This window comes from Mirounga leonina, unplaced genomic scaffold (assembly GCF_011800145.1).
Source record: "Mirounga leonina isolate KUSES-001 unplaced genomic scaffold, KU_Mleo_1.0 Mir_114, whole genome shotgun sequence".
Classification (NCBI taxonomy): domain Eukaryota; kingdom Metazoa; phylum Chordata; class Mammalia; order Carnivora; family Phocidae; genus Mirounga; species Mirounga leonina.
The window spans coordinates 28,716,175-28,737,358 of NW_023270265.1; the positions used below are offsets into that span (position 1 = coordinate 28,716,175).

The following is a 21,184-nucleotide window of genomic DNA, read 5'->3' on the forward strand; positions in this document are numbered from 1 at the left end:
CATTACCCTCCCATCTCTCAGTAGTTGGGTATGCTACCCAGAACTGGACACAACACGAATTGGATATTAGAAGTATTAACTCCCTTGATCTGAAACTGTATTTCTGTTGATGAAGCCCATCATACTGATTTCAGGGGATACAGATTTGAAAGCCAATCAATCAGCATTCTTCATTTACTTTGTTTACTGCCTAGTAGCAGCAATAGGTCAAATAACGATATATGACTTAGTTCTTTGGGATTTCTGGAGGTCAAGTCTGGGGGGAGCAAAAAAAGAAAGGGTAGAGCTCTTCATGACTTTTTAAAAAATATATTTATTTGACAGAGAGAGTGAGAGAGCACAAGCAGGGGGAGCAGCAGTGGGAGAGGGAGAAGCAGGCTCCCTGCTGAGCAGGCTCAATCCCAGGAGCAGGGAGAGCCCAATGCAGGGCTCGACCCCAGGACCCTGGAATCATGACCTGAGCCGAAGGCAGACGCTCAGCCAACTGAGCCACCCAGGCGCCCCTCTTTGTGACTCCTATAGTATTTACCAGTATCTGCCTTTTCTTAAGATTCTGAGAGCTGTGTGTAACCAACCCATAGGCTGAGTTCCTTGAAGCAAACTACCCCTTTAATTTTAATCTTGTCCACACAGTATCTAACAAGTGATAATTTTTTTGTTCATTGCAGAAGTATTTATCAAATAATTACATCTAATATTCTACTTTGAAAGAACAAGTATTTTCCCATGTAATTGAGCCCCATCCTGTCTTTGTATGCCTGAGACCTTGGGCCACACCAGATAGTTTATCCGAACAATGTGACTTATGGTGAATGCCTATTTTTGTATACCTGGGGCCCTGGGACACGCTGTATCAGTTTGACCACTGGGTGGGTGCTAGACTCTAAATGGCTGAGTCAATCAAATGGACACTGCATGACTGATTCCCATTAAAAACCCTGGACACTAAGGCTCAGGTGAGCTTCCCTGGTTGGCAACAGTTCACTCACGTCACGTATCATTGCTGAAAGAATTAAACACTGTCCCCGTGTCTCCATGGGGAGAAGACAACTCTGCAGTATACATCTTTTCCCTTTGCTGATTTTAATCTGTATCCTTTCACTGTAATAAACTGTAAGTATAATGAGTCCTTCTAGTGAACCACTAAACCTGAAGGTAGTCTTGGGGATCCCTGACACAGATATGTAAATGTGGGACAAGAATAAAAATAGTAAGTACTTCGGGCAAGAAAAATTTAAGAGGCAATGAATTCCATGGCTGCTATTCTGTCCACTGTCAAATAACAGCATCTAGTAAAATCAGTAAAGATGTTTATAAAATATCTATTTGATGGCAGTTTAACTTTAATTTGGATACCTCATCTCTTAGAGAATTTTGGTTATTTTTGTTTCAATCCACAATAAATACGAACATTTCAAAATAGGTTAAAATAAACTTTTATTAAAAATTTTTATTAAATGTTAGATTTATACACAATTCACAAATTCTTTACAAAACAATTGCCAAACCTTATTCATTTGTAATTGTTTCTATGCAGACTTGGAAATTTTATAGTGAAATAGGGTCTATAAAATATTTTTTTTAGAAAGCATCACAATGCTAATTTTAGGCAAAATAACATTTAAAACTGAAATCTTTGCACGTGAGAACTCTCAAACACCCGTATCCTTTATCCCAGTGACAGTGTAATGGGAAAATGAACATTAAATTGACTTACTGAGGAAACAATGAATAAGTATTCTGTAAACTTGCAAATTTACTCGTTTCTTTATTACTTTCAGAAGCAGTGGCATTACAAGGTATTGACAACCAAACTACGTACTCAAATAAAATGAATGTTAATCAAATTAACATTCAAAAAAAAAAATGTTTCAAAGAGGCACCCCTTGTAAGATCTGTTAAAGAAGTCTTTAGCACACTGAAGGCTTATGGTACAGGCCATCAACCCTGCAGGAGACAGTCTCTTCACACAGAATGATAATTCATCCCTTTTAGAAGTAAATATCATCTCTGTTGTAGTATTGCTGGTAAATGAAAGATACAAATTCAAAATACAATGGCAACATACAAAAGTGGTCAATAGTTTTGGTCTTTGTCTGAGAGGTACACTCTGTAGTTTAGCAAAGACTGGCTTTGAGTCTTCAGTTCAAAAGGATGACTGCCCAACTGGTACGATTCCAGAGAGCAGAATCCTAACCACCAACTTGAAAGGAATATGGCTCAACAAAGAAGAAAATAGTAACCAATTTACCTCAAAGATTAGGAAGTAAAATCAATGTCAAAGTATTTGAAATCACAAGGAATTTAAAAATTTAATGCTTTGAAAATTTCCCCCTGAGCTATGGATGCTTTTTTTATGTATAGTCTCTAGTAAAACAGATGCATTCTGTCATTCCAAATTGTACTTATAAATGCTATGAATCTTGGTGCCGAAAATAGATAGTTATGTCTCAAACAGCACAAAGTGGTAGCAATTACATGTTTTGTGGAAATCTTTGGTGAAATGCAATCCTGTAGAAGCCTCCTTATTTTGTTTCCCTCCTCCTAATGCTGCTAGAATCTTCAAGTAATTTTTAAGGGAGAAACTACAAGACCATAATGAAGGACCAGCAGACCATCCTGAAAAGAAAAAAAAAAAGTGTTTTAGGGTTATCTGAAAACCAGTTGTGTAAACAATTAAGTCAGATATGGTTTATTTTTCATAGTCCAACACTAATGGAAAATTCTTTGATTTAAAGAAAATAAAGGGTCCAAGATAAATAAACTTGCTTATTCATATTCACCTCATCACCAAACATTCCCTGTCAATGTGCCTTTTTCATGACTTTCAGTAGGTAATTCTGAAACTCCATTAACTAGCCAGGGTTGTTTACAGCTAAGCAGTTCTCTGTAAAGAACTAAATGAGGGGGCGTCTGGGTGGCTCAGATGGTTAAGCCTCTGCCTTCAGCTCAGTGCATGATCCCAGGGTCCTGGGATCGAGCCCCGCATCGGGCTCCTTGCTCAGCGGGAAGCCTGCTTGCTTCTCCCTCTCCTTCTACTGCTCCCCCTGCTTGTGGTCTCTCGCTCTCTCTCAAATAAATAAATAAAATCTTTTTTTTTTAAAAGATTTTATTTATTTATTTGAGAGAGAGAGAATGAGAGACAGAGAGCACGAGAGGGAAGAGGGTCAGAGGGAGAAGCAGACCCCCCGCTGAGCAGGGAGCCCGATGTGGGACTCGATCCCGGAACTCCAGGATCATGACCTGAGCCAAAGGCAGTTGCTTAACCAACTGAGCCACCCAGGCACCCTAAATAAATAAAATCTTAAAAAAAAAAAAAAAAAAAAGAACTAAAAGAGATACACCTTTCCTTCTGCACAGACTACTTAAGAGACAACCCAAGTACCCCTGAAACAAATAATACATTATATGTTAATAATAATAATAATAATAATAAAAATAGACAACTCAAGTATAGGGCTTCCCTGAAGAAAGACTCAGTTATCATAAAGCATCATGGATCAGGTAAGAAATGATACATTTATTTCCACATAAATGCAGCTTATTACTATTCTAAGAAAACTTTGCAACCCTTACCTGTTTATCATGCATTTTAACTCCATTTTAAAGAGTGTTCACAACACAATTTAACCTTTCTTTGTTTTATTATTTTTTAAGTAGGCTTCCACAACCAGTGTGAGGCTTGAACTCAAGACCCTGAGATCCTGAGAGTGAGAGTCGCATGCTCTACTGTCTAATCCAGCCAGGCATTCCTCTAACCTTGATACCTAGAGTCATCATTACGTATAGTGACTATACTGTTCTGTAACACAGTGATGTCTTCAGTCACTGGACAACTTAACCCTATAGTAAATGACTTCAGACACTGTGTTTCTGAACCTTTTCATCTGCTTTTTTGGGTTTCTGTCTCTTCTCTTGATATCAGATCTTAATCCTTTGTGTTCTCACCAAGTCTGCATCCAGCAAGCAATCCACCTTAAGGTACTATTTTTAATCTACTGTGAACCAGAAAACTAGCTAAAAACTAAGACTCATTAGGGAAGTGTGCCATGAGCAATGGGCCAACTTTGAGCAACACAGAAAGGGAATGGTGGCATGCATGTCTTGCATTTCCAATCACATTCTAGCTATTACTCTCTTTCTTCTTTGTTAAGCTTTTCCATGGCTCTACTTCCTCATTTCTCATTCACTACACAACTCATTGCAATCTGGATTCTGTTCCTAGCAACTCCAGCAAAAACTCACCAGAATTCTAGAAAAGGGTTCACAAATTCAAATGCCCACAAGGGCTGGGAAAATAACATAGATGAATATGTGGGTTAGGTATGTGAGTCCATAGGGAATGTTGAGACCACTGGTAAACCAGAGACCTGATGCCTAGCTAAAGGAATTTAAACTCAAAAATATTTATAACACAGAAGAGCCAAATAAAACAATCTCATACTATGACTGGCCCATGGACCATCAGATCTGTTCTAGACTCATTAGCCTAATCAAAGTAAATGAATTTGTATTACAACACAAACAGAAAGATTCTATCAACGTTCTTATAAGAATACAAATTACATCTTACAAAATGTTAATTTTCTGCATACGGTTATCATGTTTCAGAAATGAAAACATCATTTGCAAAACAATATACATGCTGAGATATCAAACTCAAAGTGTAGCTTACAAGCTGTTTTAAAACCTCAAAACAGGGGCGCCTGGGTGGCTCAGTCGTTAAGCGTCTGCCTTCGGCTCAGGTCATGATCCCAGGGTCCTGGGATCAAGCCCCGCATCGGTCTCCCTGCTCCGTGGGGGGGGCCTGCTTCTCCCTCTCCCACCCCCCCTGCTTGTGTTCCTTCTCTGGCTGTCTTTCTCTCTGTCAAATAAATAAAACCTTTAAAAAAAAATAAAATAAAACCTCAAAACAACTTTATGTATGTATACATGTATAAAATCACATTTTATGAAATGAGATAATTATAATTCAAATCTTTATGTCTATTATATTTATACTCTATATACACAGATATAAATATTATTTATATTTTATATTTAGATGTTTTTATCCATGTTCTTCTTAAACTATCCAACCAGCATGAATCTGCAAAATGTAAGTCAGAATAGGTTACTTCACTCCTTGGCTTAAATCTTTCCAATCAATCATTTCCCACCTAACTCAATTAAAATCCAAAGTTCATACTATGGCCTATAAAGTCCTACACATGGTTTTATTCCAGCTGCCCAGATCTCAGCTCCTACCATTCTCTCCCTCAAGTCCCACATCTTAGCTTTCCCATTCAAAGCTAAGATGTCCCGAGACTCCATGAAACTTACATTGCTGCCAATGAGGACTTTAATTGTATCACAGATTATTTAGGTTCAGGGACTTGCTCATCTCTGTCTGAATCTCCCTATGTGTCTAGAATAGTGGTCTGTAAATATTTTTTGAAATAATATTTTCTACCCACTCCACTGACTTTGGGATTTTACTCCTAGTTTCTTACATTTTTATTCAAGGAAGTTTAATTTTTAAAAAGACAATCATTTTTATTTCCAAAAACATGTTAACAATAAATCAAATAATCACCTGAAAAAGTATTTGGCTACCCTTCTGTTAGGAGCCTGAACTTCTTTTTTTTCTAAAGATTTTATTTATTTATTTGAGAGAGAGGGAGTGCACAAGCAGGGGGAAGAGGGAGAGGAAGAGGGAGAGGGAGAAGCTGCTCCCAGCTGAGCAGGGAGCCTCATGTGGGGCTCAATCCCAGAACCCTAAGATCATGACCTGAGCCGAAGGCAGATGCTTAACGAACTGGGCCACCAAGTGCCCCCAAGAGCCTGAACTTTAAGTTCAATTTTTTCAAGAGTTGAATCTTGAACTAACTAGCCAAGTGACCCTGGACAAGTTACTTAACCTCTGTATGCCAGTTTTCTAAACTGTAAGATCCACTATTGGGTGTTAGAATAGAGGGCAACATTTGAGGAGAAACAGGCTATCTGCATAGTTTCAAAGTATCTCCCCCCAAGATATATATTTTTTTAAGATTTTACTTATTTATTTGACAGAGAGAGAGACAGCAAGAGAGGGAATGCAAGCAGGGGGAGCGGGAGAGGGAGAAGCAGGCTTCCCGCCGAGCAGGGAGCCCGATGCGGGGCTCGATCCCAGGACCCTGGGATCATGACCTGAGCCGAAGGCAGACACTTAACAACTGAGCCACCCAGGCGCCCCAAGATATTATTAATTATAAAGAGAAAGACCTATCAGTATTAAATATCTCCTGATGCTACCCTAAGAAGGGCACATCACTTGTATGGCATTCTTGCCAAAAATGTATAACCTCATTCTAGTCATGAGAAAACACCTGACAAACCCAAACAAGGGACAGTTTTAAAATAACTGACCAATACTCTTCAAAAGTATCAGTCATGAAAACAGGGAAGGACTGGAAAACTCGAAGAAGACAAGGAGACATGACAATGAAATACAATGTAGATCCTAGGACAGAGAAAGGACAATAGTGGGAAAACTAGCAAAACCCAATGTCTGCAGTTTCATTATTAGTACTGTAACAATGTCAGTTTCTTAGTTTTGATGATTGGAGCATGGTCATGCAAGATGTTAATATTAAAGGATGCTGGTGATATCTACATAGGAGCTTTCAGTACTATTTTTGTAACTTTTCTCTGAGTCTTAAATTATCTCAAAATAGTATCTTAAAACAGAAAAAAAGGAGGGGTGCCTGGGTGGCTCAGCCGGTTGAGCGTCTGGTTCTTGGTTTCTGCCTGGGTCATGATCTTGGGGTCATGTGATCAAGCCCTGTGTCAGGCTCCAGGCTCAGTGGAGAATCTGCTTCTCTCCCTCACCCTCTGCCCCCTGCCCCCTGCTTGCACATGCTCAAGCTCTCTCATTCTCTAAAATAAATAAATAAATCTTAAAAAATTAAATAAAAAAGGAGATAATAATTGTTATCTTTTAAGGTTGTTGTGAGGCTTACACAAGATGACACATGTTTTGGGATGCCTGACTGGCTCAGCTGGTGGAGCATGTGACTCTTGATCTTGGGGTGGTAAGTTTGAGCCCCACATTGGGTGTAGAGATTACTTAAATAAAATCTTAAAAAAAAAAAAAAGATAACACATGTTCTTTTGCACCTAGAATACAGTAGCATTCGGTAAGGGCTCAAGAAATGTTAATTATTAGTAGTACTGTCTTTTTCTGAGATTCCACATCATATAGGTGTTGTTCCTCAATTAGCCTGCAGGCTGATCTATGGATTTCGCTTTTTCTTTTCACTTTCCAACCCAAATAACTTCAAGACTTTTTTTCACTAAGTCCTAAAACCTTTTCACTCTCTCACTAAGCTGGTTATATTGCAAAAATAATTACATTTCATGCATCTTCATGTTCTTTTTGGAAATAAGAGAACTGTTGCTCAAGAAAAAGCCAGTTACTTTTTCAAAGAAACAGAAAGGTGACCAAGTCCTCTTTCTTCTTTGTAAATCACACATAAAATTCAAGTTAATAATGACAGCCATTTAAAAAACTAATGGTCCCTAATCATTGTATTGCTAATTACTTTTGCTACTCTGACAAACTGTTATCACAACTGTACTGTACCTATGTAACAGAAGGATAACTACAACCTGTAATATCGCAACAAAGAACAATCAATCTTGGAGCATCTTTCCAATCCTCAATTATATAAGTTTTATTAGCAAAATTACAAAACTTGTGATTTTTTAAAAAAAATCCAAATTCCATTAAAAAAAGTTATGAAAAACTGTGAATGGCCATGAAATGGCTATTAGTATTAATTTGGGGGTTACAATAAAACATTAATAAGTAAGCAAATCTACAGATATGGAATCCATGAATAATAATTATCAACTGAGTATTCTTTCGTTCACTATTATGTCTATGTGATTCATCCATGTTGCTGCATACAGTAGTTGTATTTAATTGTATGTAGATGCCACAATTTTTTACTTATTCTTTACTTACTTTTTCTGGGTTGCTTCTAGTTTGTGGCTATCATGAATAAAGCTATTACAAACCATCTTGTACATGTCTTGTGGTGGACATAATATTCATTTCTATTAGATCTATACTCAGGAATGGAATTGCTGGGGGAGTGGGGTGTATATACATGGCTTTAGTAGATACTACCAGCAGAATTCCAAAGTGATCAAATCAATTCACACTCCCACTACCAACGTATATAAATTCTAGTCACTCCACATCCACACCAACACTTAACTCCGAGTCTTTTTCATTTTCGCCGGTTCTTTTGCATTCTGGTAGGCCCACTTAGCCGAACTGGAACTGTGTTTCCCAGAATTCCCTTCCCTTTTGAGTCGGCCAGTAGAGACTTGTACCAGACTTGTAAAGTGGAAGGAGGCAGAAGCCATTATGCTCAGGTCATTGCAGGGCGCCAGAGGCCCATCCAACTTACACGCTTTGCTGCTGGCGCACTGGCTTGCACTGTACGTACAGGTACAACCAGGTCTGCAACTAACTCCTGCTCCCACAAGCGCCCCACCTTCCAGCCTCTTTGAATTTTGGGCCAAAGGCCACCAGCTTGTCTACGGACCACCCATGTCCCCGAAGACCGAAATGATGAGACACACATTCCAGTTTCTCCTTACAGGTGCCAGTTCATTCTCACTATTCCCCACTTTATGTCTGTCTTTTCTTCCAAGTGCTGCCCTGTTGATTTACAATGACTACTGTCCACAGGCAGTATCTTTCCAAACACTTCTTCACCAGCCCCTAACAAACGTTTTAAGATATAATCCCTTATTCCCTAACAATCATATTGGTTCTGTTTCCCAGATGGAATCCTAAATGTTAAATCTGGTGAATCCAGGCAAAGCATAGATGGATGTTCATTGTACTATTCCTATGACTTTTCTGAAGGTTTAAAATTTTTTCAACGTACAAAGATTAATATAACAACTCTGTTACCCGTACTCAGTTTTATTGAGTATTAACACTTTGCCTTGTTTGTTTCAAATCTCTTTTTAAAATGATAAAAATTTTTGGGATGTCTGGGCGGCTCAGTTGGTTCAGTGTCTGCCCCTTGATTTCAGCTCAGGTTGTGATCTCAGGGTTGTGAGATCGAGCCCTGCATCGGGCTCTGTGCCAGCAGAGTCTGCTTAAGATGCCCTCCCTCCCCCCTTGCACCCGTGCACTCTCTCTCTCTCTAAACAAACAGATAAATAAAATCTGTAAAAAACAAAATAAAATAGGGGCGCCTGAGAGGCTCAGTCGGTTAGGAATCTGCCTTCAGCTCAGGTCATGATCCCGGGGTCCTGGGATCGAGCCCTGCATCCGGGCTCCCTGCTCAGTGGTGAGTCTGCTTCTCCCACTGGCACTCTCCCTGCTTGTGCACATGGTCGTTCTCTCTCTGTCAAATAAATAAAGAATTAAAAAAAATAAATAAAATAAAATGATAAAAATTTTATATCTTTCTATCTGAAAGAGCAAAGTGTTATCACTCACTAAATCTGAGTGGTAGGTGCGAGGAAATCTGTAGCAAATTAGTAAAAAGAAAACCAAGCAAAAAAATTAAATAAAATAAAAATAGGGGCATCTGGGTGGCTCAGTTGGTTAAGCAACTGCCTTTGGCTCAAGTCATGATCCTGGAGTCCTGGGATCGAGTCCTGCATCAGCCTCCCTGCTCAGTGGGGAGTCTACTTCTCCCTCTGATGCTCCCCCCTCTCATGCTCTCTCTCTCTTTCTCTCTCATTCTCTCTCTCAAATAAACAAATAAAATCTTAAAAAAAAAATTCTCCACAATAGACCAGTCATTAAGGCTACAGAAATTTCAGCAATAGTTCTTTATAGGTTGGTGGTAAAGCACAATCACAAAAATCACATCAAAATATATCAATTCTGGGGTGCCTGGGTGGCTCAGTTGGTTAAGCAACTGCCTTTGACTCAGGTCATGATCCTGGATTCCCAGGATCAAGTCCCTCATCGGGCTTCCTGCTCAGCCGGGCATCCGAGTCTCCCTCTGACCCTCCCCGCTCTCATGCTCTCTCTCTCTCTCTCTCTCAAATAAATAAATAAATAAAATCTTTAAAAAAAAATACCAGTTCTTTGTTTCCTATCAAACAAAACATGTATTTTTCCTATGATCCAGCAATTCAACTCCTAGTTATATGTCCAAAATAAGTGAAAGCATATGTTCTTAAAAAAGCTAGTTAAAAGGCGCCTGGGTGGCTCAGATGGTTAAGCGTCTGCCTTCGGCTCAGGTCATGATCCCAGGGTCCTGGGATCGAGTCCCACATCGGGCTCCCTGCTCCTTGGGAGCCTGCTTCTCCCTCTGCCTCTCTCTCTCTCTCTCTGTCTCTCATGAATAAATAAATAAAATCTTAAAAAAAAAAAAAAAAAAGCTAGTTAAAGAAGAAGACAAGGAGGAGGAAGAAAAGGAAAAAATATACTTGTATAAGACTGTTTATAGCTACTTCATTTGTATTAGCCAAAAACTGGAAATAGCCCACATGTCCATGAATAGGAAAATGATAAAATATGGCATATTATACATTGAAATACCATGCAGCAATAAAAGGAACAAATTATGGTTATATGCAACCACATGGATAAGTTTCAAAATATATGCTGAATGAAAGATGACAGACACAAAAGAGTACATGTTCTATGATTCCACTTATATGACATTCTAGAATAAAAATTAATCTATGGTAAACATAGGTGTAAATATTTATGATCTTGGGTTAGGCAATGGTTTCTTAGATATGACACCAAACACAAAAGGAACAAAAGGAAAAATAGATAAAATGGACTTCATTCTAATAAAAAACTTTTGTGTTTCAAAGGTCACCACAATGGAAATGAAAAGACAACCCACTGAATGGGAGAAAATTTTTACAAATCATATATCTGATAGTGATGGACTAGTATTTAGGATATATGAAGAACTCTTACAACGCAACATAAAAAGACAAAAACTCCAATTTTTAAAAATGGGCAAAGGATCTAAATAGAAATTTCTCCAAAAAAGATACACAAATGGCCAATAAACACATGAAAAGATCCTCAACAGGATTAGTCATCAGGGAAATGAAATCAAAATCACAATGAGACACCACTGCACACCCAACAGGATGGCTATAATAAAAAAAAATAGTAAGTGTTGGCAAGGATCTAGGGAAATTGGAACCCATATACACTGCTGGTGGGATTATAAAATGGTGACGTTGCTTTGGAAACAGTCTTAATAGTTCCTCGAAAGGTTAAACAGAGTTACCATATGACCCAGTGATTCCACTCCTAGATGTACACCAAAGAGAGATAAAAACATGTCCACACAAAAAGACAGAAATATGAGGAATAAGAGCTAAACCATATAAACCGTTTAGAAAAGTGCCTGACATACAGGAAGCATCTGATAAATATTAACTTTACTATTTATAGTCCAAGTAATGCTGATAACATTTCTTTCATTAAATAATTTCCCTGTTAGGCATAAGCATGATAAAGTCTAAGACCTACCTGCATTGCTGCCTCACCAATAGCACGTCGAATTTCCCTCAGGGTCTGATACTGCTCCAACAAGTGATCACCACAGATGATATCTACCTATGGGCAAATAAGAGTATCAAATTGCTTTCTTGCTTCAAAAAACCATATGAAAAAATTAGGAAAAGCCAATGTAATTATTTCCAGACTAGACTTTGCTATTTTATTTCAGACTGATAAAACACTCTCAAGACAGATTTTAGAAACTTGCTACAGAAATAAAATGGAAGGTGGGTGGGAGGATGGGTTAGCCTGGTGATGGGTATTGAGGAGGGCACGTTCTGCATGGAGCACTGGGTGTTATGCACAAACAATGAATCATGCAACACTACATCTAAAACTAATGATGTAATGTATGGGGATTAACATAACAATAAAAAACTAAAAAAACAAAAAAACAATAAATAAATAAATAAATAAAAAAGAAATAAAATGGAAGGAGCATTAGAAGACATTGCAGGACAATAGCATAGTAAGCAGATACTCAAAATGATTTCCTTGAATTGCTGAGAACAAGTAAAATCACATGATACATTCAGCATAAAGGTGGCACAGGAAGTCACATTTTTTTTAAGATCCATGATAAAATGATTAGAAGGATATATAATACTTAAAAAGGTAATCTCTAGTTATTTTGAATAATTCCCTCATAAGGAATATCTCATTTTCCAACAATGGAGAGTCTAACCCTTAAAATACACACCAAGGGAACTATTTTATGGATGAAACATCTTAGGATCGTTTTAGTCCTTTAGTAGTATCAAAGCTCTAAGATAAATCTACTTTTACACTGGATGCTCTAGAAATGATGTTGTATAGTTATATACTATATGGTAGTAAGATTCCAGTATACTTACTTCCTAAGACAAAAATGCAAATCTTCAATCTTTCTTGTCTTGCAATGAGTGCTCGTTTCCTATTGCCTTAAAATGGGGTCAGGTCCTTGATGTCTTACTATCCTTTAATTGGCTAGATCTCCTAATGTCCCTGTTTAGTTTATGGCATGACATTTCTCCTCGTCCTCTAACCCAGAATAGAATATCACCTGATTCTTACTTCTCCTTTCCCTTTCTTCTTACAACAATCAGTTACCAAGTCCTATGGCGCTTTATCATAATACTTCTTAGAGTTCATGTCATCCTTTCAGCTGCTGCCCCAAGGCTTAAAGCAGAAACCATACCACCTCCTAACCAGATTTCCTACTTTCAAATTCTGTTTACTCTAAAAATCCCACACACTGCCAACATGTTAATCTTCCTAAAACCTTAAGCAGGGATGGGGAAGAAGTGAAAGCAATTGCATTTCACTGAGAAGCTACTATGTATACCATATGTTATATACTACATATTTGATATATGTGATCTCATCTAATCTTCATTCTTATGAGCTAGGTATTAAAATTCCCACTTTACAGACAGGAATACTTAGAGGTAAAGACACTTAACTTTCCTAAGGTCACAAAGCTAGTAACTAGCAAAGTCCAGATCGAAACCCAGGTCTGTCTCCAGGTCCATCTTTCTCCAAAGCCCAAGTGCATGTCAGGGGTTGGCAAACTTTTTCTATAAAAGGCTAGATAATAAATATTTTGGCTTTGTAGGCCATAGGATCTCTGTCATATCTACTCAATCTGGCACTATAGCATGAAAACAGCCTTAGTATGGCTGTGTTCAATGAAATTTTATTTATAAAAACAGATGGCAGGCTAGATTTGACCCATGGGTCATAGTCTGTCAACATCCATGCTATATCATAATTCATAAACTCCAATTAGTACCAACTTCTGTGTTTCACACTTACTAGTTTCAAAATTGGCAGAGCAATACTTGTTTGCAAAATGACTTAAAAGCAATGATAGTGTAGCTTGAGCACAGAACTTAGGTCCATGAAAAATTAAAGAATTTGGAAACTATCACTATGTTTTGATTTAGTATTCAGCAATCCAGGGACCATCACTCTTCATGAGCTTCACCACATGATATACATTTATGGTTTGGTTACTGTATTTTTTTTTTTTTTAAGATTTTATTTATTTATTTGACAGAGACACAGCTAGAGAGGGAACACAAGCAGAGGGGAGTGGGAGAGGGAGAAGCAGGCTTCCTGCTGAGCAGGGAGCCCGATGCGGGGCTCGATCCCAGGACCCTGGGATCATGACCTGAGCTGAAGGCAGACGCTTAATGATTGAGCCACCCAGGCGCCCCTCGTTACTATATTTTTCAACTTAATCTTAACCCCCAGAAGTTGGCCAGTTACTACCATTTTGATGTGTATGGCCCTAGATGCTATGTGTCCATGTAGGTTTTGTGTTTTGATTTTTAAAAATGGGATTATACCACATAAATTGTTTTACAACTTATTTAAAAAACAAAACAAAAAACCTTAATATACCATGGTCATCTCTGAAATACGTAGTTAGCTCTCTCTTTAATAGCTACATAGTGGGGGCACATGGGTGGCTCAGTCAGTTAAGCCATCTGCCTTCGGCTCAGGTCATGATCCCAGGCTCCCTGCTCAGTGGGGAGTCTGTTTCTCCCTCTGCCTCGCCTCCTGGCTTGTACTCTCTTTCTCTCTCAAATAAATAAATAAAATTTTTTAAAAAAAAGAGCAACATAGTGTTACATTATATGAATATATCATACTTTATGTACCCATTCCCCTGGTACACATTTAAATTGCTTCCAGTTTTACATACTGATTTTTAAAAGTCACCTGACTGTAAATATTTCATAAATTACCACAGTCAGATCTCTGAAGTTCCCACAAACATGACCCACATTTTTGGTAATTTGCTAGATGGACTCACAAAACACAGCAAGGATACATGGCCAGATCAGTAAGGGGAAAAAGATGTAGCTGAAGTCTGGACAAATTCATGCACAGGCTTCCTATGCACAGCCCCCATCTTAGTTTAGGAAAAGATACACCCACAGTATTCCTTTTCCTAGCACTGTCAATGTGGCCAACTTGTGCAATATTTCTACCCAGGGAAGCCCATTTGAAGCTTGGAGTACAGATTTTTACCGAGGGCTGTTCAGGTTGGCATTCTCTGCCTAGCAACTAGTAAATTCCAGACTCCCAGAAGGAAGGCTGGTATTCATCACAGACCCACTGTTTATACGGTCTAAGCACAGAGTAACACCTTATCAGTTAGGGGACTTTTCCTATTATTGTAGGAAACTTTTTGTGGGCCAAGTTCCTAGATGCTAGGCAAGGGCTAACCTTGTAAGCAGGCCCTTCTAAAGACAGAAGCCTCAAGTTGGCTTTATTAACTCTTTTTCTGTACAATCTTTCTACACTCTGGAGTATCAAGTCTCAGATAGAAAGGATAACTATAATATTTCTGAATCTCAGAGCAGAAATCAGAATGTGAGGGTAGTCTTAAGGCAAGAAAAACCTGTGTCTTTTTATTTATTGATTTTTAAAACCTGTATTTTTTTTTACAAGCAAGATCACACTACAGATTCCAAGATAGGATTTTTCACTGTATGAGCTAGTGCCACATTTGTTCTTTTCTTTGATAGAAAGTTCTTTTTTCTTTGTCTGGTAAATTCCTATCCGATACTCTTCAAGTCCATTCTTTAACTCCTCCAGAGTTAAATCATTCATTCTTGTGCTCTTGTTGCACTCACCACATCCTACTGTCATTCCGTTGTTGTACTGTATATCTTTCCCACACAACTGAGTCCCTGGGTGGCATGAATTTTCTGTCTCACCTTTGTACTCTTATGGCTAACTACACAGATGCTCAATTTAATATCAACAGGTAATAAGTAAATGGTAGGGATATACCATATGATACATTAGAGTCTGTTCAAAAATTGATTTGAAACAATTTAATAGTAAGGTTAAAGTCATATACTAAATAAATAATAATAAATATAACCTATCTTTTAAGATAGAATTATGGCAGGATTAACAACAAAATCTAGTATCACTTCTTTTATATAAAGATTTTTTTAGTGATCAATATGATGTTTATTTTCTAAGTCTCATTTCATAAAAGCAAAGTAAGATCTAAGACAAAACAATGTACAAAGGAACACAAGAATAACTATAAAACAAAATAAAAATAAGGCATAAACTAGTTCAAAACCCCACTAACTCAACCATGGTAATCCAGAGGCACTGAGGTCTCTAGGTGATGCAATCTATTCAGACAATTATTGATTTCTAATTTTGAATTAACTTAAATTTCTTAAGAATACACGATCTGTATTTTATTATCTTTCAGAATTGTCTTCCTTTTTTATTTTGATCTGCCACAAATAACTTTAAAAGGTAGTTTAGCATTTAACAGTCCTGTAGTCTCATCCATTCCTGCTAGTCAAGAACCATAAATGAAGGTCACATATCTGTAAACAAAGCACACATTTCCTACTTGGGAATAACTGGTTTAAAGGTCAGCATAGCAGGCTCAAGTGACTGGGTTGGCCAAACATTTTATTTTGATTAATGGTTAACTAGCTCAATGTTCTGCTCATATTAGAAGTAACTCTTGTTTATTCTCTCTTGGATTTACAAGGTCTAAACAATTTTAGTCACAGTATCTGCATATTTGATAATTCTCTGTTCCATTATTTCAACATTTTGGTGAAATAGTAATTTATGAGTATTACCAGCTATATATTACCTGAATAGGAAAGAAATATTTACCTAGAGAACCAAGAGCTGACAGAGAAAATTAAATGTTGAAACAGATTTTATATAATTTTATTTCAAAATGCTAAAAGCCTTGAATTCTATGACATGAAAAAAAACCCCACATTGTTACACAGTAAAGCCAATTTGGCAACCACATTTCTTTTTCTTCTTTTTTTAAATGTTTATTTTTTTAAAAGATTTTTTATTTATTTACTTGACAGAGAGAGACACAGTGAGAGAGGGAACACAAGCAGGGGGAGTGGGAGAGGGAGAAGCAGGCTCCCTGCAGGGCTTGATCCCAGGACCCAGATCACGACCCGAGACCCAAGCCCTGAGCCGAAGGCACTTAACTGACTAAGCCACCCAGGTGCCCTTTTTTTCTTTTATTTAGAGAGGGGTGGAGGGGAGGGGCAGGAGAGGGAGAGAGAATCTTTTTTTAAAATTTTTATTTATTTATTTATTTATTTATTTATTTATTTATTTATTTATTTATTTATCTGACACAGAGAGAGACAGAGAGAGCACAAGCAGGGGGAGTGGCAGGCAGAGGGAGAAGCAGGCTCCCCGCTAAGCAGGGAGCCCAACGTGGGGCTCCATTTCACGACCCTGAGATAGTGACCTGGGCCAAAATCAAGAGTCAGACACTCAACTGACTAAGCCACCCAGGTGCCCCACAACCACATTTCTTAAAACACCAATGTAAAACTTATAAATGCTAATTGTGTTCTGATCAGTATCTAGCCACAGAGGAAATAACCTATATCCTAAGTAAGCCCTCTTGGGTTGCACTTCTTAGTTATTCTATATAATCAGGTGCAAGTCTTCTGACTTCTATTTTTAGAAATAATAGACTGTTACGGGATCACTCACAATTCTTTGTCCAGAGGTCTCTAAGCAGCTACCTATTTCTAACCAAAAGAGGAGGAATAACCTCAAGTAAGCTATGGCTACAAAGTTACAGGTAAGTCATTCCAGTCTTAGTTGTCATGAGATACAGCCAGCATTATGTCATACTCAGTAAGAGAAGTTACATTTCTCTGGATTAGACATTTATTTAGTACCTACAAATACCAGTACTAAAAACACTACCAAACTTTCAGCCAGCTTTAAATATCAGTTAAATTAACAGCAAATAGGTGTTTTAAATAAAAATTATTTTATGACATTTTACACATGATGGAGAATAACAAAAACCCCTTTAAAATTTAAGTAATAAAAAAGGAAAACTATATAGATGTGCATTGTTAATGGCTCACATTCTATGTTATGTTCAACAATACATGAGGTTTGAGTTTCCACCTTATAACAAGAACAAATTACACAGCTAGAATGGGAGATACTTTCCAATGCTCAAAAACCAAATAGGGTGGGGCACCTGGGTGGCTCAGTCATTAAGCGTCTGCCTTCGGCTCAGGTCATGATCTCAGGGTCCTGGGATCGAGCCCTACATCGGGCTCCCTGCTCAACAGGGAGCCTGCTTCTCCCTCTCCCACTCCCCTTGCTTGTGTTCCCTCTCTTGCTGTCTCTGTCAAATAAATAAATAAAATCTTAAAAAAAACAAAAACGAACAGGGCTCATACTAGATAGCTATTTCACTTTTCTAGGTGTCTTGGAGTCAGCTTGTTATAAATGCAAAGATGTCCTCTGAAAAGAAGTGGATGGATAAGAGATAATTTGTTACGCCACTATGCTACGCTACTAGGAAACTTAAATAGCATGTGCCTATTTGATTAAGGAATTACCATTCATTTTTAAAACCAAAGAGGGGAACTGAGGCTCATGTCTTCAGCTCTTCTTTGACACTTGGTGGTCATCAGTGGCAGCGAGAAGCAGACAGTAAGTCAAATGTGATTCAAGTGGGGCTGGAACCACTGTGTACCAATATTTAATGAACATTTACAATATCTACATATCATAAAACAAAAGTCACGCCATAAAATCCTGAGACAGTTCTTTCTTCAAAATGCTAAAGGTGATCTCACAACTTCATCTGTCCTTTTACACACATGTACTCTACCTGACAAGCTGGATCAAGACCCATTTTTCTTCTGAGAAATTTTTCTACATGCCCAATAGTTGCTTCTCCTGAAACCCGGACAAACTTCTTCTCCAAGGGCTACATAAATAAACATAAATAAATATTTTCAGAACAAATATGCATAAAACATGTAAGTCAAAAAGCAAATTTTACAGCAAAGATGTTCAACAGACTTATGAAAAAAAACTACTATGAACTTTGAGTTAATTTACCTATCAAGGAAAAAAAAAGAATTTTTGCTTAGCTTGCCCTCTCTGAAAAGCACATCAATAACTTTTTTTTTTTTAAAGATTTTATTTATTTGACAGAGAGAGACACAGCGAAAGAGGGAACACAAGCAGGGGGAGTGGGAGAGGGAGAAGCAGGCTTCCCGCGGAGCAGGGAGCCCAATGCGGGGCCCGATCCCAGGACCCTGGGATCATGACCCGAGCCGAAGGCAGACGCCCAACGACTGAGCCATCCAGGCGCCCCACATCAATAACTTTTTAATAGAAAGGTTTACTGGTTTATTTTAATACCTCACCAAAAATAAAACTTAGAGTAAAATTTATTGACAGAGAAAGAATACCTAAGACTAAATTATGTCTAAAATAATCTAGTTTCTTCAACAAAAAAACTGCAAGGAAAAAAAAAGAACAAGATGGAGGACGAACTTCTAGTAAGGAATATAAATAAGAGATATGTCAACCAATTACAATGTATGGATCTTATTTGGGTCCTGATTTAAACAAGCTTATAGAACAATTTTCATGAGATAATCTAGGAAATTTAAATAGCATGTGCTATTTGATTAAGGAATTACCATTCATTTTTAAAACTGTGGTATCATTATTATGTTTGTAAAAAGTCCTTATCTTTTAGAAATAAATTTAATTACTTACTGATAAAAATGATACATAGTCTGGGATTTGCTTTAAAATTATGAGAAGTGGTGAAGATATAGATGAAATGAGATTGGCCATCAGTTTATAATTACTGAAGCTGAGTTGTGTACACAGGCATTCTACTCTATCTACTTCTGTATGAGTGCAAAATTTTCCGTAATAAAGAGTTTTCCTTTTTAAGTGGAAAAATAAAAAGATTAACATCCAGACAAATGTGGCTGGAATCTGATCCAATGGTCTAAGGTGATAGGTGGAGAGGCCTCGGGGTTTTAAAGCAGAAACTAACACTTAGCCAGCTACTCTTGCCTCTGAGGCAATTTTAAGGAGGCTACTCTCTAATACAAATGAAAAGCTGAGGTAATCAGAACTAAAAGGGTACCTTTTAGGAAAACATGAGCAGTGTTTTTCAACCCTGAAAGAGAAGCCCAGAATGACTACCAGAGGACCTAGACTTGTTCCATGTAACAGTGCTCAGCTTTCCTACCTGTAGTTTGTTTTCTTAAGATCTTTCCTTACAATAAAGCTATCTCTTATTACCACAGTGTAGCAGGTAGCCTAAGTGTTAAGTGCAGGTACTCCAGAAACAGACTGCTTGGCTATAGGTCCTGGGGTTCTGCCATTTTCTAGCTATAAGTCTTTAGGCAAGTTGCTGAACCTTTCTGTCCTCATTTGTAAAAGAGATAATAGCACCTCTTACACCTCATAGGTTTATCAAGAGGAAAGTGAGTTAATGTACGTAGATACCTATTAATCCTGGCACATAGTTACTACTGGCGTATTGTGACCATTTTACTCTCAATGTGAAAGAACTGGACTCTTATAGAGGGCTTAACAGTCACCATGGGATACTGATATAACCTAGACAAAAATGACTAAGTTTCATATTCTTTTAAGGTAGGTACAGGATTCACCTCACAAAGCTAAGGTATTCTCACTGAGGAGGAGGTACAGACGTCCCACAGGTACAGACCCCAAGAAAATACCTCACTGTAGGAGGCAATGACTGACGAGCATGAGAATCCCAGTAAGTGCCTTAAGAAGCTGCTATTCTGAATCATCTAGCTATGACTGTCTGGCAACCAGCGCATTTCTGAAGGTGAATTTCCTGGGCTTACCTCAGGTATACCAGCAGAGGACAGTCCAATCTCCCTTATTTCTAAATTCTTGGTGAGCACCTTACCCCAGGTGTTTGTTAAAATTAATCCAACTTAGCTAAAGTTATAAATACTGTACTGTTTAGATCATCCAGAACAGAATTAGGACATGTGCCAATACCTGAAAGAAAAAAACTGGTCTTGGCTTTCAAAGCTAGGGTGGCTAACCCTAGTCCTCATGCCCCAGGTTCACAAGTTAACTGGATTTCCCCCCCTATAATTCACATCCAGTTTTTAAGAAAACAATTTGTTTTTTGGTTGTTTTGTTTTTTCATTTAAAGCTCAAAAACCAGTTCTTACCTACAGTCAACTCATTTTTTCTGCTACACCTAATAGCCACCTACCATCTGCAAATAAATAGGAAAAAAGAAATCCACAGAATTACACTTTTTTGAAATTAAACACAGCAGTCTTCCCTGCCATCTGTAACACAAAAGGTCAATTTGATAAGAAAGCTGAATAAGCTAGTTTAAGATCTGTAGGGAGATTTATAAGACATTTGGTTATTTTCTTGCTTTAGATAATGCATACCACTAAAAAGAGTTTTTTTTTTTTTTTTTTTAAGATTTTATTTATTTATTTATTTGACAGAGAGAGACACAGTGAGAGAGGGAACACAAGCAGGGGGAGTCGAAGAGGGAGAAGCAGGTTTCCTGCAGAGCAGGGAGACTGATGCGGGGCTCGATCCCAGGACCCTGGGATCATGACCTGAGCCGAAGGCAGACGCTTAACGACTGAGCCACCCAGGTGCCCCTCACTAAAAAGAGCTTTTAAAAAGATGCTATCAACTCATAATTACATTTTACCTTGAAAAAATTCCTATCTCTGTCAACTGAAGAGGCCTAGAAACAGTTATGAACCCAGTAGCTAGATGAACCTTTGGTAGCCAGATTTTGATTTTTAAAAACTACCAAAAGGAACTAGGACACCTTGGAGA

The 21,184-nt window shown here is 37.9% G+C and overlaps 1 protein-coding gene across 2 annotated transcripts in view; it reads right to left on the bottom strand.

Annotated features, from left to right (window-relative positions):
• Positions 1–1,471: 1,471 nt before the first annotated feature.
• The window catches only part of PCGF6 (polycomb group ring finger 6), a 33,452-nt gene continuing 13,739 nt past the window's right edge, over positions 1,472–21,184 (bottom strand). For both annotated transcript variants that reach the window (XM_035028384.1, XM_035028374.1), the window contains 3 exons: positions 18,189–18,287; positions 11,504–11,590; positions 1,472–2,619 (listed from right to left, as the gene is read on the bottom strand). In XM_035028384.1, the coding sequence (XP_034884275.1) occupies positions 2,563–2,619; positions 11,504–11,590; positions 18,189–18,287 (243 nt within the window). In that variant the 3' untranslated portion in view covers positions 1,472–2,562. The remainder of the gene's footprint in view (positions 2,620–11,503; positions 11,591–18,188; positions 18,288–21,184) is intronic.